Genomic DNA, 25,504 nt, shown 5'->3' with positions numbered 1-25,504 from the left:
ATGTAGCAAAGAAGATTTTTAGAGCAGTCGAAATACTCCGCAAGGTTTTGTGTATATATGTATATGTGTGTGTGTGTGTGTGTGTGTGTGTGTGTGTGTGTGTGTGTGGATACACATCATTATCCATTTATCTAACTCATAGACTTTGTAATACTAAGAGTGCACCCTAATGTGAGCTGTGGACTTGGGAGATAAGGATGTGTCAGTGTAGGTTCATCAACTATAACAAATGTACCGTTCTGGTGAGGGACGTTCATAGCAGGGTAGGGTGTGCATCTGTAGGAGCATGTGGGAAATCTCTGTACCATCCACTCAATTTTGCTGTGAACCTAAACCTGTTCTAGAAAAAAAAGACTATATAAAAAAAAGCTATGTCTTTTCCGTTTGATCATAGGAATGAACCACAAAGAAGTGAATGAACCACAGATGTACCCCACAGCTGATCAGATTATCCAAAAATGATTTGAGTTCTGCTGAAGTTGCATATATTTTCTTGTTTATACTTGAAACCCTCATATAATTTTTTGTTGTTGTTCAGCAACCACCAAGAGAGAAAACTTGAGATAGTCTCAAGTCAAAATATTGCTTGTTCTTGGTTATTTACAAGCTTATTTTTCCATATTGTCTGTAGCCTTTGTTTCTAATATTTAATTTTTGTTTTTGTTGTTTATTTCAGTTAAACTCCCAAAGTTTTATCAGCAGCACCAATGAAATGTCCTCCATTTAGATTTAATTGCAATGCTTTGGATAAAAAGTTGAGATTACTAAAAAACACATATATTTAAAAATATTTTTGTGATCAAATTACTTTTGCTATTCATGATGCTAATTTAGATGAATGGTGAAGATCTATAACAAAAATAGGATAAGGAAAGCCAATGATGGCTGAGATATTCTCAATAAATCTTTAGTTCTTTCACCAAGAGTACATATTAGGATGACCTCTAGAACTTATTAAAAAGCTAACATCTTGATTCATTTAACCTGTGTTCAGATTCTGTTGTCATAAAGTGGGGCCTCTATTTTTTTAAGTAATATAGATTATTTCAACGCTCGCCTTTGGTCAAGAGTAACGATTTCAATATTGATTTTTAGCAAGTGAAGAAAAAACTGTGTATTACTTTGTTGTTATTTATTTTACTCCAAGCAGAATTGATTATAAACTTAGTGTAAGAGAGAAAATATTGTAATATTCTATATATATTTTAGTGACCAAAAAAGGTCAATCCAATGAGCCTAGGAATAATTCTATAGGAAAAAAAAAAAGTAGATTCAGGCTCTCAAACAACTGGGATAGAAACATTTATTACTAATAATTGTGCAGTGATACAAAATGTAATTTATATCACTCAGTATAAAGCCATTGTGCTTTCAGGCATTAGATTTTCTTAATGACACATTTAAATATGCCATGGTGTACATTTCGAAAAAATATTTAAATACTCTTAAAACAGGTAAAATATCTCTTTTATTTATTTAGTGATGATATGAGATCCTAACTTGAGAAGGAGCTATTACTTTTTTCTCAATTCATGGCACCCTGGTCAGTTAGAAATAATTACTCCATTACCATGATGAGACATAAAAGTTACTGGTGAAAGGTTAGGTGGATGTCCTAATGTGAGCCTATGCATTGCTCCTTGCTGGGGTTCATTTCTTACTGGATGGGACCAGAGTACAGATTAGGACAAGCAGCCAAGAGTCTGAATATGTGGAAGACCTAGGGGCTAAGAGTGTGAGAGCCAGGAAAAAGACAGTATCAGGTTCTCAAGTTTGAACCAGCAGTCACATCATCATGAACACTTCTTTCAGTTCTCTGAAGCAGGAAGAGCTGTGTTCCTTCCGAGACATTGGTTTTTTATTTATTAAGTTGGCTGGTCTTGCTCTGTTTATGTGGTTTTATTATCCTTGTTTATAGCATGTTCTTTTTACTTTATGGACACTAAATCTGTCAATTTTGTTTATCTCTCTTGTTTACCTGTTTTTTGTTTTGTTTTTTGTTTTCGTTTTAGATAGTTTAGAGTAAAACTTGGAGCTCATACTGATGAAACAAGTGAGGCCATACATTTTATATTTCACTGGTCTCATCTGATCCATGGCTTTAGGATTTCTACAACATTCTTGTTTTCTAATTCTCTTAACTGTTCTTTTTTCTTTCCTTAAGACTTCTCTAAACCTCCTCAATTTGTCAATGCACACATGTGTGTGCATGTTTAATGAAGGGTGGTACATATAAATATATAAAGGGACTCATTAAAAATAAATAAATAAAATGTTTTAGTTCAGTCTAGCCTAAATAAACCTAATGAACCATGACTTTTATTTGGGCTATTGTTGAAACTCATTATCTCCCTTAGAATGCTCTTTTTCTCTTTTTATTTTACTAGCCTGATAAACCACCTATAATTTGAGATTTAAATAGCACCTCCCTGAGAAACTTCTCATGCCTTCCCCTTGTAAACATTTCCCCTGTGTTCCCTTTGCTGGTATTTTAGAGATTTATCTCTCTTTTAGTGATTATTTTATTTCTATATTTTTTCATGTCAGTCTTCAGAATGAGCCTGTGAGTCCCTAGGTAGCAAGAGAAGAGGTTAATATTTCTATCCCCAGAGTGAACACACTAAACGAGGATTTTGTAAATGTTTGAATTAAAGAACCAAAGAAAAACAACCAGAGAAATGTAAATTGCATAATCCATGAATTCAGAATCTTGATGTAATCCTTTTGTTAAACAAAGACTTTCTGAAAAATTACCATTTTTCAGGCTTTGTACTAATCACTAGTCACAAGGGCGGGGCGGGGAGGGGGGATTTCAAAAGGGATTTTCAAGAGTAAACAGTCAAAGGGCATACAATTTGACTGCAACATTAGACAAATTTTCACTGGTAACATTATATTAAAGAAATTTTAGCTAGAGATAAAACGGAAACTGAATACTGTAATATTGAATGTGCCTTTCTGTGTCAAATATTTTGCTGCAGTCAGTGTGGTTGTGTACAAGAAACTAAAAACTTGGATTTAGAATACTTAGGTTGTTGTCCCTGTTCCAACACTTACTAGCTGTGGGTCCTAGAGAAAAATCACCTATTCTCATTTTTATCTTGGTTTTCTCATTTGTGAAATGAGAACAACGATTCTTCACATAGAATTATTAGAAAGATTAAGTTAAATTATACACAAACATGCATGCAATTTTGTATACATCATAGCACATGCTACAGATATAAATCATATTATTATGAGATAAGATTCTTATTTTTAAAAATAAATCAAATTTACAATCAGTTGTGGTTTTATTTTTTCTAAAAGCTTTGTGGATTCAGCGCTTGTCGATTTCTCCAAAATATCAATTCAGGGTCACCGCACAGGGCAGCCTCCTATCTAGGATAGTGTTTGAATTTAACCCATAAGTTCTGGTTGAGATTTAGACTTAACATAAAAGGAAGAATCTGAATAGAGATATAAAGATAAATTCTAAAACATTTCAGTGGCAGAATAAAACAGCAAAAAAAATAGAGACTCACCATGAAATATGTACAAATAAGTAACTTTGCCCTCCTTTCTGCCCTAAGAAGTGTGAAATAATAGCCTGCACAGAGAGGGGTCTCACTTCTGATACTCCCGAGGACAGAGTCAACCTGTGGCTAGATCATTGACAGGTGTTCATTATCTCCCTTTCTAAACCATGGCCAACTTTCTTCTTTTCTCTTTTTCTTTTTATACTCTCATACCGCCTTTACACATTTCTTAGGAAACTTTCTTTGGAAATTGACAAGTCATGAACTAATTGCATTTCATAGATGAGAAAATTTAAAGATGCCTAAAGAGTTTAAATTATTTACTAAGTAAAAGCTAGTTCTTGGCGGAGCCAGGGAGACTGTCTCTACTTTTATTCCTGTGTGTTATCTTCCTCCTCCATGTAATGTTTATTCACTCATTCACTCATTCACTCATTCATTCATTCATTCATTTTACTCTCTCTTATTCTCTTCTGTATGTTTCTATTAAACTTTCTCTTGACTTTCCTTGGTTCCCTGACCTGACACTTGCTTTCTGCTGGATCTGCTCAGCCTTGCCATTGGCAAGCAGTACTAAAGGAGTCTCTGCCTGGAACTGGGCTCTGTAGACTTTGTTCCAATTGTAATTATAGTTACGACAAGTCCCAAAAGGCTCACAAATCTCAGTGAGCTATTTTACATCAGTTAAAGAGTTTAGAAAGCCAAATTGGTGACACATGTTGATTTACAAAGGAAAAACACTATGTGCCAAGTCATAACACTTGGCCTGTGAACCAGGAGCATTCCCTATGATAAATGCAACAATTTTTACAATTCAGAGGTTGAGACCATCATTCTCAGAAAATATTAAACATCAGGAGGAAACCATTATCTATAGTCATATTGTCATCACCTTGGTTTTCACTTAGATAAATTTCTGAACTTCCTTTTGTTATTCCCATCAGAGTTGCACACCAAGGATTTCAACACTGAACTGATGCAGTGCTTTTTATGACAAGAAAGCAACCTTATTATATGGTTCTTGCTAAGAAGGGGATAGCATTAACTCTAATTTAAAACCAGGTTTTAAATTACTAGGAATAAAGTCAGTAAAATTACCAATTAAAAATATATTTATTATCAAAGAAGTACAAATTAAAACTAGAAAAAGAGCAAAGATAAAAAAATGTTAATATGAACAATGAGAATGTTGAGTCCCAGAAATTTTCTCCAGATGTTTAAGCAGAAAATAAATAGATCGAAATGATATTAGGCTATTTAGCCTTAAAAAGCAATGGGATTTTGATGTATTCTACAGCATGGATAAACCTTAAAAACATTACAGTCAGTGAAATAGGCCAGTTCCACAAAAGAAGAAAATACTGTATAATACCACTTATGTCAACTACCTAAAACAGGCAAATTCATATGTGGAAGGTAGAATAGAGGTTATCAGGGCCTGAGGGAAGGAGGAATGGAAAGTTAATGAATAAAGAGTTTCTGGGTGATGAACAAGTTCAAAACAATGGGTAGTAGTGATGGCTGTGTAGTGTGGTGAATATACTTAATGCTGCTGAATTATAAACTTGAAATTAGTCAAAACAGTTAACTTTTGTTATTCATATTAAAGTGGGCAAAGGACCTGAATAGGCATTTTCCCAAAGAAGACATACAAATGCTAACACAGGTACAAGAAAAGGTGCTCAAGGTCACTAATCATCAGGGAAATGGAAATCAAAATCACAGTGAGATATCACCTCACACTCCTTTGGTTGGCTGTTATCAAAAAGATCAGAGGTAATAAGTGTTGACAATGGTGGGGAGAATAGAGAACCCCTGTGCACTGTTGGTAGGAATGTAAATTGGTGCAGCCATTATGGAAAACAATATGGAGGTTCTTTAAAAAATTAAAAATAGAACTACCATACAATCTAACAATTCCATCTCTGGATATTTACACAAAAGAACTGAAATCAGGATCTTGAGGAAATATCTACAATCTTGTGTTCATTACAGCATTATTCATAATACGCCAAATGTGTAAACAATACAAATGTCCATCGAAAGATTAATGGATTTTAAAAATTGTGGTCTATATATAGAATGGAATATTATTTAGGCTTTAAAAAGGAAGTAAGTCTGTTACATGCAACAACATGGGTAAACTTGGAGGACATTTTGCTAAGTGAAATAAGTCAATCACAGAAATATAAATATTGCTGATTTCATTTATATGAGGTATCTAAAAAAGTCAAACTTATGGAATCAAAATAGAATTGTGTGGTTACCACAGAATGGGAGGGGGGAGTGGGGAGTCGTTAACCAACGGGTATAAAATTTCAATTATGTAAGACAACTAAGACCTAGAGACCCTCGCACACATTGTGCCTATAGGTAATAATACCATGTGTGCACTTAAAAATCTGTTAAAAAATAGATCCCATGCTGTGTTCATAACACATTTTTTAAAAACTTATTTTTAAAAAAGAATATGGACTTTGGCAATAGGTGAGAGAAAAAAAGTTAAATTTTAACATGGAGATGCCTTCACATAATTTTTTTCTGCTTAGAGCTTTCGTTTCCATAACAATGTTATGACTTATTGTAGTAATAGCATATTAGTGTTGAGCATAGCTAACCATCCAGGCGAGTTGCTAAGCAAAATCTAAAGTTGTCATTGGCAAGGAAAGGCCTTTTTCTGGAAGCAGCAGTAAAGACGGGGAATTCAAAAGCAGATGTGCCAAGTGGTTGCAGGTTTTATTGGTAGAGGTTTTCCCCTTAATGAATCAAGGGTTTTCTTGAGGAGATAGATCTCAGTATCACTAATAAACTGCATCACTCCTGGTCTGGCCCTGGGAATGGCTTTTGCTAAGGAAAAAAAAAAAAAAAGAATCTGGGCAGAAAAGAATATGCAAGATTTGCTCATGGCCTCACCTATTCCCATATTATTACACTTAGAATGCTAGCTAGCTTACTAAAGTTCTTTAGATTAAGGGATAGTCTCTAACATCGAAGATATGAAATAGAGAGTATTTTACAGATCAGTATAGAATTTTAAAACACAAAGGTGAGCCAACTGGAAAATAGTCATGTAACACCTATGAAACGATTGTGTTTGTGAAAGACCGGAAGCACAGTGCTCAAATGGCCGAGGAAGAATGCACTTTGGAAAAATAGTTACCTTTTAAAAGACAAACTAATAAAGTTTAGACAAAATTTACTTTTTAAATTTAAATTTAGAAGTAAAATTCTGGAAACAGAAAGCAAAAACAGTTAATTGACAAGCCTTAATAAAACTACTGTGATATAGGAAAGAAGAGAATATTTAACAAATATGAGAAACAATTATAAAATGCTTCAAAATTAGTGAAAAGGAAGATTGACACTATTGAACACAAAATCAAAAATTGGGAAGATAAATTTAAGAAATTCTTCAAAAATGTGTAAAGAAAGGTGAGAGAACATATTATTTGAGAAGAGTGGATATCAGAGATGTCAAGCGATTAATCAGTGCCACTAAAAAAGAGAGAAAAATGAATGAGAATATAGAGAGATAAAGAAAGGGGAAAAAAATTGAGATAATGGAGGTCCTGTTTAAATACAGTGGTTAATTCAATTAAACCTGTCTGGAATATTTGAAACATTTGCTCTCTAAGCTCCTTATAGGAGTTACTATTGTCATATAACAAATTTCCTCCAAACCATAGCAGCTTAAAAGAATAATACAAAGTTATTACCTCACGGTTTCTGTGTTTGTAGGATCTAGGCAAAACTTAGCTGAGTCTGCTGCTTCAGTTTCTCTCACAAGGTGTCTGTCAAGATCCCATTGGGGTGAGAGCTGTTTTCAAGCTCATTCAATGGTCATTGACAGGATTAGTTTCTGGAGGACTATTGGACCGAAGTGCTTGGTTCTTTGCTGGCTATTGGTCAGAGGCCATTCTCAATGTTTTGCTACACAAGTATCATTATTACCAACTTAAATAATATAGCTCCACCCTTTCCATAACTTCTGGTTGCAACTGAAATTTGCTTTTTTTTTTCTTTTATACTTCATTATTTCATAGGAAATTAGAAGCATTCTCAAAACTCATAAAAAAGCAGTAACTGGGTGAAGTGCTAAGGAATATTTAGAGAAACTCCATGGTATACCAAAGACTACATGGAAAAGACCACAATTTAATCTATTAAAAAAAAATAGAAGGCAAAAATCACTAATTGTAAAAACAGGCTTGGTGACATAACTGAGATGGTTAAATTTAATATCAGTGGAATTCCTTTAAAGTTAGCTGCGAATTTAGTTTGGAAACAGAACTGTGAAATCAAAGTCTTTGCTTTAAAGTGTCTGAATTGTTCTATAGTTCAGCCCAACAGGAAACGTAGTGCTTTGGTTCAAAGTGAGGATAAAAGAATGGTTTTTTAGTCATTGTCCTTCAGTCATCTGTCTCCATAAGGGACCTATAGTGCCTATGCCTCAAGAACCTACTGTAATTATTTCAGAATCCACAGGAATATTCAGACACCACTTCTTGAGAGCATGGGTTTTACTTCTAGTTCGGGTTATGCAAATGGCTAATTGAAGATTTACAGGTTCAGAATTTCCATTCCATCAATATTAAAAAGAATGAGATAGGAACAGGTATTAAGGCAAAACAAACAAACAAATCTTACTTGATCACAAGTAAGATTATGGCCTTACTGAAAATAGTGATTTATTGCTAGGTCTGTCAGGGTCTTCTGAAACTTCACACTACAGATAAAGCTATATTTTAAATGTATTCTTGAGTAAATTCCCACATGGAAAGAAAAGATACCACCATGAGAATGATTTGATGGGTGAGTACTGGGTTTGTTGGGGATTACGTTTCACTTTTGAGGCCAAAATAAGCTTATCTAGAAATTCACACTGCAAGGCCCCAATGAACTTCTTGTGGGCAAATCCCTCATGTTAAAAAAAAAAAAAAAAATGGCCTGTAGGGCCAGGTCCATGTTGCAAATGGGTAAAACATGCCAAGTACAAATATATATATATATATTTATAGCAGTAATGATGAAGTGAAAAGTATGTGCACTAATAATGAAAGTAGCTATTTATGAATTGGGATGATTTCTGTTACAAGTAGTAAGAGAAAAATACAACTTGAAATGACTTAAACAATTAGAGATTTTATTGATTATATAACAGGAGGTCCCAACAAAGTATGGGGTGACTCTAGTAGTTACTAATCTATCAGTTCAATGACATCATTAAAAAACAGGGCTTTTTTTCCTTTTCATTTTTCTGCTCTGCCTTACTCAGAATATCAGCCTTGACCTCATAATTGGAACAATTAGAGATAGACTATCCAGATGCCAACATCCTGAAGGGACAAGGATATCTTTCCTAGAAATTCCCCAGCATATCTCTTCTCTTGTCTCATTGACTAAAAGGGCAGAGGGGCATATGTACTCACCTCCAAATCAACAACTGGTAAGGGACATGAGATTATTATGTTGATGTAGAGTTATGGAGATTTTCCCTTGAGATGGTATTAGGATTCTCATTTTTAAAGTATGGACAATGGAACAAATAGAGGGTTTGAAAGCAGGAAAGAAGAGGGTTATTTGGTGGGCGACCAACGATGTTTGTTTTACCACCAGCTAACTAATTTGTATGAGCAATGTGATTCCAGTAATCCAGTTTGATTACTTTTAAAAAGCTGGAAATCTAGATGTTTATGCAAAATATCTCAATTTTAAAATGTTGGCAAAAAATTCAAAACATGTTAGAATACTTTATGGCCCAAATCATTCAGGTTTAATAAAATAAACCTGTAGTCCAGACTTGTTCTGTAGGCCACCAGTTTACAATCTCTGATCTTTTAAAAATTTAACTAAAACATTCTCTACCTAGAAAGGGAAATTCACTTTAACCTTGCCAGTAACTGAATTCCACAAATTTCTAACAAAAAATTTTAATTAATAATAAATTTTATTCCATTGTAGTAAACCTCAAATAGCATAGCTAATAAGGATTATAGAAGATAGTGTAAGAAAGAGATACTACATAAGTCAAAAATGTTTATATAATATTCTTAACTGAGGGCTCTGTTTTGATAGGGTAATAGTTAAAACAATCAAGTTGTTGTTAGCCTTCTAATGATGAATGTATAATTTCCTTCCATCTGTCCCAGTTTCCTGTGATTTCTTGTGGGTTTTTTTTTTGTTTGTTTTGTTTTATTTTGTTTTCATTAGAGGGTGAATTAATTCCTACCAAATGAGAAAATCAAGGCATTCAAAATATTTTAACAACTATTAGTCAACATTATAATAAAAAAAAAGTAGAGCGTCTAAAAAAGTCACTTAATTCACGATTTCAGCTTCATAGCTGTATCTTTAGAGTTATCTTCCTCCTTCTGAGTAGGGAGAATAGAAATGTTAAATTTAGACAAAGATTTTCAAGAATATGTATCTCTTGAAAATTTTTGTTTATCTTTCAAAGTGTAACAGGAATCAAGAAATGTTGACCTCTTTGGGTATCAAGACCAATAGTAGTGAGAAAATTTGTATATTTCTCTTCCATCCAGATTGTCCAGTCTTCCAAGCTGATCATTTACCCACCAATCCTTGCTTAGCTGTTGCTTCAGACATTTGAATTGGAGTCCTAAAAAAGACAAAACTCTTGAATGATCATCAACGTTTCCTAAAAATTTATGTTTCTCATAACTTTGAAATATTAAGAAATTAAAATCAATTCTCTACAGTCACAGGTCCTAGTTTATAGATTGTTTGATACATCACAGTGAAAGAGTGAAAACATGGATGTGCAGGGAAAGAAACTGAGAAAAATACTACACTGTGGTCTAAATATCCATCTAGCTAATTAGCATAATATGGAGAGGGTGAGGGATCAGGAGAATTATGAGATATTGAGTAATTATTTTATATGTATCTTTCTCCATTTCATATCCTTGGTGAGTATTTCTGAGAAAATTGAGAATGTTTCAATTATCATACTTTTTTTGCTAAGACCCTTCCATCTTGTTCCCTTTGGTTGTTGGCCAACTCAGAAGGAAGACATATGTTAGCATCCATTCTACAATACCACACCAGTGCTGTTCTTAGTGAACATCTCCTAGGAAGACATAGAACTTCTCTCCTTGACACTAGGCATGCTACAAGATTATAATAGTTTGGCTATGGATCTCTTGGATCTCTTACCTTAGGTGTAGACATTGGCTTATCCTTAAAAGCAGTAGAGGGAAATACTTTTGTGTCTTTATGCTATATTAAGGATAAAAATAATGGTAAGTTATTAGAAATGCTATGTATTTCCCATCTTAGCTATATTTATTTGCTTATTTAAATCATTCTTTACCTCTTTGTCACTCATTTAAATAATGTACAAATTTCAGGGTCCAATTCAAATTTCAACTACTTAATCAATGGATCTTTCTCTTGCTTTAACCACTCAAACCCCATTCATTCATTTTCCCTTCACCACATTCTTCTCATTAGTATCACCTGCATTGGCACAAATAATTTATGAGGAATTAAGTGCTTCATATGTATATGACTGGTTTTCCCACTAAAATTGTAAAAATTCTTGAAAAAAAAAAACCTTAAATTTTAGTTCTTTCATTTACCCACAACAGAGTACCAAGTATGAGGAAATATGCTCAGTAACTACTTGAGTGAATGAATTCTACCTTTTACTTCATATGTGCCTGATTTTTATCCCAGGTTTGCCCATATATTGTCTATTCTTCATTTCTTACCTTCTATAGAAAACTGTGACTAATACAGGCCTTATTCTACTGGTAATAAATAAGAAAGTAAAATATAACTTATAAAAAAATTTTATATCCTCCAGTCATCATCTAGAAACTGTCTTTTGAAGGAGATAGTTTGCCTTCTACAGTAGAACTACTTTTCATTTCTTAATAATTATATAACAGAACTACCTTTAATAATAAGAAATACTCATAATAATTTATAGATATTAAGTAGGCCTTCTTTCTCAAATATACCTATGTGCTATGACATCTCAGATTACCCTAGACAGCACAAATCTTGATAATAAACCCATGGAATTAGAGACACTATTCACCTTGGGCATAAGAGACATTTAAAAAATCACCAGCAACCATTTGATACTTACAAGGAAAGAGAAAGATGATAAAGATGTAGGAATCGGTGGTGGTGGAAAATCTGGCTTTGTAATTAGCTATAAGAGGTAAAATAATAATAGTAATAATAATAATAATAATAATAATAATTCAAAGATGGGGCCTTGAAAACACATGTGCTAAATAGAAAGGCTTAAATCATTTTCTGATATGGAGAACTCAGGACTGTACCCTTGAGAAGAGTCTAAGCCCATAAGTTCAGTTGCTTTTATTTAAGCATACACATACAATTCAGACATAAGTCAGTGCCAATAGACACGTGATGTAGATGGCACTCTGTGAAGCAGACTGGCACTTTTCTTGTAATGAGTTATCAGCTTTATCGACCTGGTAATTCTGGTTTAGGGGATAAACGTGGGAGTATAATGGGGAGGCACACATTTTCACACTTTGTAGTTTTAAAAAGTTTTGCAGAAGAACCTATATTTTTATTCATATTCACTCAGATTGCAACATTCTTCTGAAGAAATAATTGGGCACTGTGGGTTGTCTTTTATGAGCATTTCCATGAAGCTAGATTGGAAGTGATAGCTAAGAGAAGTCGCTAACTTACAAAAGAAGCTGGAGGCTCACTGCCCTCTACTGGCAGATCAGGTGCATGAAGCTTCATTTGACTGATCTAAAAAGAAAAAAGCAAACCTAATTTTAAAATGAAATTATCCATTTTCTAAGTTCAGTTTTCAAATAGGCAGACCCTTCAAGACAGGGGAGATGAGAACTAAGATGACACTAATAGACCAGATGGAAAATCTCTTGGGCCAGCTGCTTGGATTTTTGCTGTGGCCAGATTAGAGAATGGTAAATTTCCATACAACACATTCTTACCAATGTCTTTGTCATTAACCAACTTCTGCTAAAATTTCTTAATTTGCAAAACACAACCATGGCATGGGGGGTTAGACATATTACATATATTATCATACAAATATACATACTGCTATCTTCACTGGGATAGTTCCAAAAGGAAGGACTCACCAGAGAGAGAGAGAGAGAGATCTGACATCTGCCTTTTTTGTTTCCTTTATTCTTTTTGCAATTTGTAAACCATAGCAAAGCAGCCTCTGCATTTTAGGGAGCCTCTTCTGCATTCAATAAAAGGCAAAGGAGAACTTTCTTCCTGAATTTATAGTTGTGGAGCCCACAATCCTTGCTACATATTCACTAGTGAGGTGGATTTATTAAACACTGCTGAGTAGAAGTGATAGATAAATGGTCAGGACAAGAGAGGGAGAGAATCACAAACTGGGGTTCACAGCAAGCACAGCGCAAACTATGGTTCACCTCTTGGGGTTGAACAGCCTTCACCGTCTGTGGTTTCTTCTTCTGTTGATGCAGCCTGCTGCCGGTGGTAGACAGTGACCTGTTGGTGAAAGGATGGCATACGAATTGACTTAGTAGTTCCTCCACCAGGAGTGGGAAACTCAAGAGAAGTTTACCTATTTCTTTTGCCCTCTGTGTCATCCTTGGCTATTGATTGGCTTTTCATATGTTCCATAGAACATTCTGTAGGTTTCCATGTCCTGTAATTCATAACCACCACCATTGATTTTCTTTTTGATTCTCTTACAGAGTCCTGTAATAATGATGGTGTCTAATCCAACTTTTATCGAAATGAGATCTTTTGATTGATTATTTATTTTATTCATTTAATATTTATTAATTGCTCATCCTGGGTGAATAAGTCAATCTTTAAAACATACGAGAATGATACTGTGGCAAGACCTCGTTTGAAAGACTGATCCATCAGGTAAAAGTCAAGGGTCCATCACTTACTCTGCATGACTTTGAACATGTTTATTAACATGTCTGAATTTGTTTCCACATCAGTAAAATATGAAGTGCCTGACCTTGTGTGTTTGTTATAAAATTAATGTATAACATATTTTTATCTATGAGATAGAAATAATACTTACAATCTCATGCAGTTCTTGTGAAGATTAAATAAGATATATGTAAAAAGACTTATCATAGTTCTTGTCATAAAGATAGTGATCAATAAATGTTAGATATTGTACTCTCATAATTGATGCAAAATCTTTAATAATGAGTTATTAATCTTATTAATTATAAATACAGTAATCAACAGAAGCAAAAGACATGTCTTGCTGTAAAGGATTTCTTTATAAAAGGGATATACAGTCTCTAGTCCAAGAAAAATGTATCTGTACTTATTACTGAGTAGTTGATGTAAACCAAAATTAAATTTGAGAATTTGGGTCATATGCTTGAATTTAAAGTAAATTAAAGTCAACAAGCCCCCAAAGCAAGATAAAAACCTACCTCCGGACTTTCTTCTGTTTCCCTCGGGTGCCTTGGTGTCTGATTACTATAGCAACCACAACAAATATGACTGTCACAGGGAACAGCACCCCAACCACAATGGAGAAGTCTGCAAGAAAGAGAGCCCAGGTCTAGTGAGAATATGAGAAATTCACAAATATACACTACTCTAGTCCTTATTTCTTCACTTGTTACAAATTCCATCTGTCCTTTTCCCTAGAGAACATGCATTCCCTAGAAAATCCCTAATAGCCAGTAAAAATGCATTTCGATCATGAATATTGTAATATTATTTAGATAGAAGAAATAAAGGGGAATTGTATAGAAATCTCAAGCAAATACTACTGAGAATTCTGAGAAGGAATAATGTTTATAATAATTGAAAATGAATGGCTGGTAGATTAGAGAGCATATAAAGTAAGGTGGATGGCAGAAGAGTGGTGAAACATCTTTAAGATTCAGCCTTGAAATAAAACAAGGAAAAAGAAGTTTGAAATCATATTCCAAGGAGCTGAGACATGAGTAAGAGACATAACTGAGTGTTCTGATGTTCGCTCTGTATTGCAGTTAATATGAGCAGGAAAAAAAAAAAAAAATATGTGCTCCTGTGAATTGGAGAATGGTTTGAATGAATTTCCTGGGTCTATATAGTGTTTTTTCTTTTACCTACTAATCTAAGTAATGAATATAACTTCAATCTTTTGCTATTTCAATCATTCAATTCTCTTATAATAATCAGAAACTACAGGAACCATGAGGCACAAATTTGAAGAATAATTCAAAGAGCTCCACTTTGTTATTACAGAGATCAGCAAATCAATAACAAGATTAATTTTTGTATAAATGCAACAAAAATTCACAAATGCAAACACACATACATGCAGACAGAGGTAGATACATCAGAAGTAGAATTCTAGGTAAAATAACAACTGCAGTTCAAATATCTGATACTCTCTACCCTCCATAAAAATTAAAAGAATTTCCGAAATATAGAAAGTAAAGGGATTTAGGTAGACATAAATAGAGTAAATTATGGCTCCAAACATCAGAATTAAATGCTATTCTTTCTTGGGAATCTAATGAAGAATCAACTAATTAAAAAAAAAAGTCCCATTATCAAAAGTAGATGCTATTCTTTCTTGGGAAGTCAACAGAGAATCTGAACTTGGGACAGATGGTTCATTCAGGCCCATGCCCATCCCTTGTTTATATAGAACAAGAGCTGCTCATGCCTCAGGGCAAAGCCCTGAGAACCTCTCTCCAGAAGCAATGGGGCATGCAAGAGCCTGAGAAGCTTCACAGAGGCTAATTGCAGATACCCATACTAAATCAGAGAGAGAAGGGAAAATCAAGGAGTTAATGAGTACAGAGGAAAAGCAACTCTCTTCAGGAAGTAAATGACATGAAGACCTCTTTCCTCGAGGCAAAGTACTCTTCACCATGGCAACTAAAGGTGAGGATCCCCACTCTGGCTTCTTCCCACTCTGATGGCCTGTAAAGAGATGTGCTTATCCAGTGGTAGAGCTCATAACTAGATCTCCCATGAGGAGAAGCATTGGTAGATACAATAAACACACAACATACAAAGAAAAACCACGTGAGCTAATTCAAGTCAACCTAAATCCATATTCAAGGAAAGATCACAAACCCTGAAGAGAACCAGCACAATGAAATACAAGAGACAGGGTGAAAAAATAGTCAAACTCAGAAGAAATAGAGATAAGTCAAAGAACAGAATTAAACCTATGAAAATAATCTGTCATATATTTGGAGAGGTTTATGAGGATGTCATATTTATGCATTAAGTCAAGACTGCTATAATAATGGAACAATTATAAAGTAAGAAAATTTGTGGAATTGAAATAAAATTACAAATATAAAATCAGAGGAGATCTTTTTGTATGTAGAGTAAAAACAGAAGGACGTGGAAAATATGAATAAAAAGTTGTTAACGAGACTTTGACGATGAATATTGTAAATTCAGTGTCTATAGAACAGAAATTCCAAGAGAGAGAACAGAGGCCATGCAATCTTATCTTATATGAAATAAAAGCTTAGAGAAGAAGAGCCATTTTCTCAGGCTAAATGTGTAATGTTACCTACGGAAGACCACTGAAGAGTCATCACAGTCGGGAGGGGCCCAGCCTTCTTTACACTGACACTGGAGCTCGTGGTCACACACCTGGGGGGGTGGGTAATAATTCTGTCAGTTTCCCCTCCTGACTGACAACCAAACTAAGGGCCTAATCATCCACAGGTAATCTATTCTGAAAAAGGAATAAGCCCTGTTGTGTGGCTTTTAGCTATCTACATAACATACAAGTCAATAATAGGAATTTCAGTACATGCCAGGTTCATAGAACTTTTCTTTTGATCCAAACTACTGAGGAGTTAGACAAACTTAATTTTAATCATTTCATGCTAGAACATGATATCATATGAAATTATGTAAGCTTCAGCAAGCTTGGGGAAACATTGTCAAAACTCACAGCGTGTCCTTTGCACTTAGATGAACAATTGGCGGATTTGTAGGCTCTCTCGATATCCACACATTCTGCATTGATGCAAACCTGAAAGTGATGTGAAACACGTGAAGTTGACGCTAACGTCCAACGGCTTCGGCTCTGCAAATTGTTGACTCTTTGGAATTTAGTCTTATATTATCAGCCACTATCACTTTTATCAAATTTACTATTTTCTTAGGGAAATCGGCATTCTTTGGAAAATGGGAAGATGGGATCTAGGTAATTTTTATAATAAAATATTTGAAAGTCCTCTTTAAAGTTTCCTCACTTCGTTCCATTCCTCAGGGGTCATGCCCTTAACCCTTTTCTTCAGTCCAACTCTTAAGAGTGACATTCAGTACTGAGCTGACCACTGCTTATGACTCAAAGTACCTGTTCCAAACAAAAGTATTATGGAAAACATATCAGTAGTACATCATCTGCAATAGTAAAAAATATTATTTATGTAAAAATGAATATCATTGTTATTATTCTCTTTATTATCCTTAGAGTGACTGTTGTTCTTTGAGAACCTACCATTTGGAGGCAATAAAACTTTTGTAAGTTTAACAACCTACCACTAAATACATAATTGGTACTTATTAAATAATATCGAAGAAATTCAAGCAGACCCAAATGAAGGACATAAGTTTGAAAACGGCTCCCATAAAACACAAAAAGGCCTTGAGAAATAAAACACAAAATAAAAACTAAAATAACACTTTGAATAAAAGCCATAATTTCAACTTACCTTCTTGTTTCCACACTTCGTTCCATTGGCAACCATGCCTATTTCTTGACTGCTTTCTTCGGGATCAAATGTTTTACATGTCAGGAAAGTTACTATGCGTCCTTTCCAGGGCAAATTGTTTGATCCACCTTGACAGAACAACTTCCCACATGTAATATCACTGAGGAAAAGACAAAATTTGCTGCAGTTGAAATACCGGGCTCCAAATTGCAGTTTTATACAAATGTGAATAAGCTCCTGGACTATCAATTTTTAACTAATGGTATTTCTCCCTATAGCACAGACTCCTACTTCTCCTTCAGATTAATTTTACCCCTTATTCTTTAGTGAAAGAACCATTGAATATTGGCAGGCACATTGTTGCTATTAAAAAAAGAAAATACACACTCATTTCCCAGCTTCTCATGCAGCTACTTTTGGCCAATTGCCTAAGGTCTGGCCAATGGAGAGAAAGCAGAGTCTTAAGTGTTAGGGAGTATGTCCTTCTCTATTTATTTTTTCCTTTTCCTTTTTACTTATTGGAAAGTGATAGCTGGAGCTGGAGAAGTCAACATAGACTAAGAGAAACAGTTAAGAATGGAGGTCGTAACCACGATGGAGTTAGAAGATATGAGGTTGGCTTACTAACATCGCAGAGGACACCTAGGAAATTGTTTTCTATCCTGTTTTAGCTAACATTTCTTATTTATTTCCATGAATTACAGAAGAATAATTCTCTCAGCTATGGTTGTGTTACTATAAAGCTGAGCCTTGGTGTATACGCCAAGGCATCATGTGAGGTTACACAAAGGACTGTCTACCTGCAAATACAGATGAAACTGCTCAGCACTCAATGAAACCATTCATCTACCACCAAGGTGAATAAAGTCAATGCCAATAAAATTGCAGTCAATTTTAGAGAATTCAGAAGAGGGCTGAGAAAAAGTATTCTCAGAATAGATAGAATCAGATTCTTCCGATGTCTTTGGTGGTTGTTAGAAAATATGATTGAGGCGTGGAGAAAGACATTCATTTTCTCCAAACTTGAGAGGGTGTTTTTCTTGAATCGTTTAAGTCTTATAAGGAAGATTTGAGGACACAGGGAATTCCAGGCTTACTCTCCAGTCAGTTACTATTAACAAGTGATTACAAGTGATTTCACTATTACAAGTGAAACCCAGGTTGTGGGAAGAATTAAAGGCTTGTATTTCTAGTTGTAGAAATTATCCAGCACTCATACAAATGGTGATATGGGACAATGGTGTGAGCACATGCTATAGAGGAAAATAACCCCATTCTCTTTTCCTACATGCTAGTCCTCATACTAAATATTGCCCATTCTCCCTTTATTTCTTTTTACATAATTTTTTTTCTTTTGAATCTGCCCTCATATCCTATAAAAGATAGACCACAGGATATGACTATCCATTCTTTAGACCCAAACGTCCCAAAAGATGAGGCTATGTTCAAAATATATTTTGTTTGGTAATATCTATCATTTAGAAAAGTTCGTATTTAATAGAAAAACTTTGAGAAATGCTCATCTTGTTCAACCTTTTGTTGTATATTACTTTGTATATGCAAAATTTTGACCAGGTACAAGGAATTTAATCTATTATAATTTGAATTTTAAACATTAGCTTAAAATTGCAGAATCAAAATAAGTCTTAAAAATCTCAAGTTCATTGAGTGTAATATTCTATAATTTTCTAGAATATCAATACAAAAATTAAAACAAATTCTTCAGGTGAACTGACAATTTTTTCTCTTACCATGTTTTTTTCTTTATGTAATTCTATGGCAAGTTTAAATAAAACTGTACAAACATTGTATTGGCTATTTCTCTGGCCGAAGTGAGTGTCCCTAGTCTGTGGAACAGAAAGATTCAAACAATAAGGTCACTTACCTTGCTTTACAGGGCAAGTGTGTGTCATTCACTTTGCGACAGTACCCGTACTTTGACCCACCTTCATTCTTGCTGTAACATGATTTATCTGCAACCTCGGTTCCTGGGATGAGGCACAATCAGTAGGGATATATTTAAAAAGAAAAAAGATAGAAAATTCAATGCTATAAATTATTAATGAAATATAAAACCAGCAAGAAAAATACTATTTTAGCATAAGTCTTGCATTGCTTAACAATGGCACTTCTCAGTAACAGGTCATTAGATGATTTCATCATTGTGAAAACGTTATAGAGTGCACTTACACAAATCTAAATGGTATAGCTTACTACATACCTAAGCTATATCGTATAGCTGTACAAAAACATTTTCTTTCTTTATATCTTTATTCTGTAAGCTTTTATAACTTTTTTTTTTTTTTTTGCTTTTTACACTTCAAAAAACTGTACACAAATGACAACAGAAAAAACTGACACAAACACACACAATAGCCTAGGCGTAAACAGGATCAGGGTCATCAATATCACTGTCTTCCACCTCCACGTCTCCTCCCTCTGGAAGGTGTTCAGAGGCAACAACACATATGGAGCTGTCACCTCCTAGGGTAACAATGCCTTCTTCTGGAACACCTCCTGAAGGACCTGCCTGAGGCTCTTATTGAGAAGGTGTCACAATTTTCAGGAATATGTCCATGGTAGTTGCGTGGTTTCTGTTTCTCATCATAGATTTGCTTGTAAATGGATAATGCACCATGAGCATTCCTCCCTATTAATGAAAACCTTTCAGTGTTCGGGTCCATGTTTTCAAACTTTTAAAGGAGCTTATTGAGGTCTGCAAAATATTCTCTTCTTTAAATTTTATATTAGCTTCATGTATACAGTACAATGGTTAGACATTTACATAATTTACAAAGTGATCACCTCGATTACTCTAGCACCCATATGACACTACAAAAGTTTCTTTTAAACCCTTCACTGTGAATTTTGGGGGGCATTCTTCCTTTTCTTCTCCTACAGTTTCCTTTTCTTTTGCTTCTTCTTCAGCTTCTGTTCCAGTTCCAGTTCCAATTACTCTTCATTAGTCAGTTCCTTCAGAGCCACCTCTAGGAGCTCCTCAGTGTCATCCTCATCCACACCCAGGTTAAAGTTTTTTGCTGTCTCAACCACAGACTTATTGATTATTGTAGCCTCCTCATCCTTGGCAAATCCTTTGAAGTCATGAATAAACCCCCTAGGTATCTTCATCCAGATGACATTTATACACTCACTTCTTGGTGATGTCACTCCAAGCCCAAGCAAGGTTCTTTTTTTTAAAATTAATTTTTGTTTTATTGAAATATAATAGACAATTATTTGCTTGTATTTACATCATACAATTCAATGAGGTTTTTTTTCAATTATAATTGGCATAATTATAGTTATGCCAATAATTGAAATTATAATTATTCCAATTATACTTGACAATAATATACCAGTTTCAGATGTATAGCATATTGATCAGAGGTCCACATAACTCTCAAAGTGATCACCCTACTAAGTCTAGTACCCCTTTACCCCATTATGTATTTATTCCAACATTAACCATCTTCTCCATGCTACACTCTGCATCTCCATATCTATTCTGCAACTATCCATTTGTACCTCTTAATCCATATACCCTTTTTTGTCCCCCCTAAACCCCTCCCATCTAATATCCCTCTAAATATTCTTTGTATTTATGCATTTATTTCCACTTTTGTTGTTGTTGTTGATTTCGTTCTTTAGATTCCACTTGTATGTGAAATCATGTGGTATTTGTCTTTCTCTATCTGACCCATTTCATTCAGCGCAATACCCTCTAGGTCCATCAAGGCAATATCTTTTTCTATCCTCTTCTTTTTAGTCTGTGTGTGTCTTTTAACCAAAGTGAGTCTTTTGTAGGCATCATTTATAGGGATTTTGTTTTCTTATCCATTCAGCCACTCTATCTTTTGGTTGGAGCACTTAGTTCTTTTCCATTTGAGGTTCTTGTTAATAGGGATGTAGTTGTTACTATTCTTTATTCATGTTTTGATACATGTTTCTTATTCTTAAAGAAGTCCCTCCAACATTTCGTGTAGTACTGACTTGGTGGTGATAAATTCCTTTAGCTTTTTTTTTTGGGGGGGGGGTGGGGCGGCGGTCTGGAAGCTCTTGATCTGTCCTTTAAATCTAGATGATAGGTTTGCTGGATAAAGTATTCTTAGTTGTAGATCCTGGGTTTTCATCATGTCGACTATTTTGTGCCAAGTCCTTCTGTCTTATAGTTTCTTTTGAGAAATCAACTGCTAGTCTTATGGGTGCTCCATTTGTAGCTAAGTAACTGCTTTTCTCCTGCTTTTAAGATTCTCTCTTTGTATTTAACCTTTGGCATTTTAATTATAATGTATCTTGGTGTGGGCCTCTTTAAGTTCCTGGTTTTGGGGACTGTCTGAACTTCTTGGGGCTTTATGTCTATTTCCTTCACCTGGTTAGGGAAGTTTTCCAACATTATTTCTTCAAATAGCTGTTCAACATCTTGTTTTCTTTCAGGTACCCCGATGACATGGATATTTTTACCTTTAATTGTGTCCCATAGGCTCCTTAAATTATTATATTCTTGGCTTCTTTCTTCTTACCATTCTGATTGAGTGTCCTTGGCTTTCCCATCCTCTATATAGGTCATTTGATTCTCTTCTTTATTCACTTTGTTTTTTCCATTTAAGTTACTTCTCATCTCAGATAATGTGTTCTTCATTTCAGACTGGTTCCCTTTTATAATTTCCACTTCCATTTTTATGTTTTTTTTTTTATCTTTGTTGAAATTCTCACTGAATTTATCTATACTTCCCATAAATTCACTGAGCAACTTTAGAGTCAGCTTGTTAAACTCTGCATCTTTGAGATTACTTGACTCCATTATTTCTGGATCTCTGTTCTGTTCTCTCATATGGTTTCTGCTTGTTTTCCCATTTTGGCTGCCTTGCTGTGTTTTTTTCCATGTACTAAGCAAAGCTCCTAAGTCTCCCAGTGTTACTAGTGTAGGTTTGTGAAGTAGGTGTCCAGAGGCGAAGTCCTGAGAGGAGTTCAGCTGCAGGCCAAATTTAGCTCAAGGCTGTGTCCCTTCAGGGCTACCTGTTAAGATTCAGCAAGCAATCCACAGATGCTGTGCTAATAGTTGCCTCAAAAGGCCACACCAGAAACCGAGGCCAGCTGCCTCTGGTATGAGTCTAGGCACTGCTCGGAGTGCAAGGAGCACCTGACTCGCAGAGGATACACCTGGATGTGGTGTATCCTCTTGGGTGGGGCTGTGAGTTGGGAGAGGCGGGGTTTCGGGGAATCCTCTAGGTGGAGAGGCTTCTGTTATCCAGTTTGATGACATTTTGGCTATGGCAGCGCTGAATCTGCACATTGGGAGGGGAGAAGACTCAACAAGAAATGATGGATACCACCAGCACTTCTGTACAGAGTGAGTATCCCCTTGGTCCTCACTCTGACAACTCAGTGTCCCCCTGTAAGTCCCTGCACAGCCGAACCGGCACTGGTGCTCAGAGCAAGTGAGTCTGTCACTGCGAAAGTCCGCTCACGGACAAGGCCCATTTAAGAGGCGTCTGCTGCTGCCGCTGCCACAGCCACAGCCACACTCAGCCGCTTGGGTCGGGCAGCCTCGCGTCTTCTTAGATTTCTCTCTAGTTGTATGGCTTGATCATCTAGATACCAGGCAATTTTTCCTTGCTATTTGCTCCTTGTTTCTGTCACAATTTTGATTTGGTTGCCAAAGGGATGAACAGAGCCTTTATTATCTACGCTATTCCCCAGCCCAAGCAATGTTCTCGACGTGGTCACAGATGTTGTAATCCTCCCAGAATTGCATCAGTGTCTTCTCAGTTTCTTCCTTAGCAATAGCCTGGGCAATGGTCCTCCTCAGGTAGTAGGTCTTAAAAGCCACTATGACTCTTTGACCCGTTGGTTGGATCAAAGAGGTGACGTTTGAAAGGAGAAACATCACCTTGATGCTGGGATGAAGCTCACCAATAAAAGGAAGATATCTGAGAGCGTTATCAACAATAAGCAAAATCCTGAAAGGTGTGTTATTCTCCAAACAGTACTTCTCCATTTCACTGGTGTAGCAATTCAGGAGGACATCTTGGAAGAGGAGCTGTGTCATCCATGACTTCTTATTGCTCTTGTAGTGCACTGGTTGCATGCACTTACTGATACGCCTAAATGCACTTGTGTTCTTGCTGTGCCAGATCACAAAGGGTTTCAGTTTGTAGCCCTCAACCAATACTTTTATCCTGTCCTTAAAAGACTAAAAACCTGGCATTGATTTGATTTCCTCATGAATGAAATCCTCTCAAACATTAGTTTTCAGAACAGGGAGTTTTCATCCATATTCAATATTTGCTCTGGCAAGTTATTTTCCTCCACAATCAGTTCATCTAGAGTGTCCAAAAATTTTTCAGCTGCCTTCATATCAGCACTCACGTACTCACCACTAACTTTCACATTATGCAATGAATTATGACTCTTGAATTGTTTAAATCACTCAGAGCTAGCAGTGAATTCAAGATTGTAGTCAGATACAGGCTTTATCTTTTGAAATTATAAACAAACTTTTTGTCTTGGCCATGATCATCGTGGTGATGTGAGGGTCACTGTTCTGTGTCTGGTCTTCAGTCCAGATCATTAGATGTTTCTCCCTGTCTGATACAGGCCCTTCTCGAATTTTTGTTAGTCTTGTTGCCTTCAGTAAACAGATCATGTACAGCTTCTGTCACTTTGCTCTTGTTCTTCAAGATCGTAGCTATGGTGGAAAGGGCCGTGCCTGACTGTAGAGAAATACGTCACTGATTTTCCACCTTTGTAGTCCTTAATCACTTTTAATTTGTTTCCAGGTCAATCACTTGATGCGGCCTCTTACTGGTAACATTAGCAGTGGATTTTGTAACTTTAGAGGCCATGATGAAGAAAACACAAGATGAAATCAAGGACAATAGAAAATGATGCGATTAAGAGATGCAGAGTCCATCAACAGATGAATGGATAAATAAGAGGTGGTGCATATATACAATGGAAGATTATTCATCCATAAAAAAGAATGAAATCTTGGCATCCGCAACAATATGGATGGACCTAGAGGGTATTGTGCTGAGTGGAGTAAGTCAGGCAGAGAAAGGTAAGTGCCAAATAATTTCACTTATATGTGTAATCTGAAGAATAGAATAAACAAAAAAGAAATAAACTCACAAATACAGAGAACATTTAGATGGTTGCCAGATGGAAGGAGGTTTGGGGGGATGGGTGAAAAAGGGGAAAGGATTAAGAAGTACAACTTGGTAGTTACGAAATAGTCACAGGGATGTAAAACATAGCATAAGAAATGTAGTTAATAATATTGTAATGAATGTGTATGGTGTCAGATGGGTCCTAGATTTATTGGGATGATAATTTTGTAGGTTATGTGGATGTCTGATCACTATGTTGTACACCTGAAACTATTATACTATTGTATGTCATTGAAAAATTAAAAAATGTATATTTTTAAAAAGAGATTTGGTAAACATGAGACTTATGAGGCTGCTGCTGGCATCACCTGGCATGTTGTTTTACAGCCAACATTTTTTTATAAGCAGAAAGAGTATACTCTAAAATAATAATAAAAAGTACAGTATAGTAAATACATTAAGCAGTAAGTCAGTTATCATTATTATCATCAAGTATCAAGTACTATACATGATTTTATGTGCTGTATTTTTACAGCATTGATAAGGCAGTAGGTTTGTTCACAGCAGCATCACCACAAACATGTGAGTAAAGCATGGTGCTATGATGTTACAATGGCACTAAGAAATAGGAATTTTTCATCTCCATTATAATCTTATGGAACCGCCATCATATATGCAGTACATTGTTGACCAAAACATCATTGTGTGGCACATGATGTACTTGTACTGGCCATTCTAGGAAATACAGGCTGCAATATTGGATATCAAGAGAGCTGTCTGGATTAAAAAAAAAATTTTTTATAGTTTATTTTTGAGTAATGGATACATATTTGGAAACATCTGGATGATTTGCTGAAGGTTAAAAGAAATCTATATAAATATGAAGATTTAGCCAGGAGAGCTGCAGTCATTATATTAACAGCCTATGGGCAGATATTGGAACACTACACTACTCTGCTACAGTGACAGCTACATTCTATGCTTAGTTATGTAGCTGTGCCAAGCACAGTGACAAGCGTCACATATTTGATTCCTCAGATCTCCATCAGATAAGCAGAACACGGTGGTTAGGAACTCAGGCATTAAGACTGTGGGCAAGTGCCTTAACCCCTCGGTTTGCTCTGCTGTGAAATGAGGGTATATAATAGCACCAACCTCACAGCGTTTTGGTGAGGATTAAATGAGTTAATGTATGTGA

General features: G+C 35.4%; 1 protein-coding gene across 3 annotated transcripts in view; it reads right to left on the bottom strand.

Moving 5' to 3' along the window:
* Nucleotides 1-8,640: 8,640 nt before the first annotated feature.
* Nucleotides 8,641-25,504, bottom strand: part of ADAM28 (ADAM metallopeptidase domain 28) — a 51,745-nt gene continuing 34,881 nt past the window's right edge. The window contains exons 15-24 of one of the 3 annotated variants that reach the window (XM_016148177.2): nt 19,083-19,185; nt 17,198-17,357; nt 16,432-16,512; nt 16,046-16,124; nt 13,943-14,051; nt 12,944-13,022; nt 12,216-12,281; nt 11,635-11,700; nt 10,695-10,757; nt 8,641-10,137 (exon numbers count right to left, since the gene is read on the bottom strand). In XM_016148177.2, coding sequence (XP_016003663.2) covers nt 10,117-10,137; nt 10,695-10,757; nt 11,635-11,700; nt 12,216-12,281; nt 12,944-13,022; nt 13,943-14,051; nt 16,046-16,124; nt 16,432-16,512; nt 17,198-17,357; nt 19,083-19,185 — 827 coding nt within the window. In that variant the 3' untranslated portion in view covers nt 8,641-10,116. The other 2 variants (XM_016148178.2, XM_036233624.1) reach the window with 2 other exon arrangements.

Source organism: Rousettus aegyptiacus, unplaced genomic scaffold, assembly GCF_014176215.1.
Source record: "Rousettus aegyptiacus isolate mRouAeg1 unplaced genomic scaffold, mRouAeg1.p scaffold_m13_p_16, whole genome shotgun sequence".
Lineage (NCBI taxonomy): Eukaryota > Metazoa > Chordata > Mammalia > Chiroptera > Pteropodidae > Rousettus > Rousettus aegyptiacus.
Note: the sequence above shows the minus strand (reverse complement) of the source record. Positions and strands in the feature narration are given on the sequence as shown.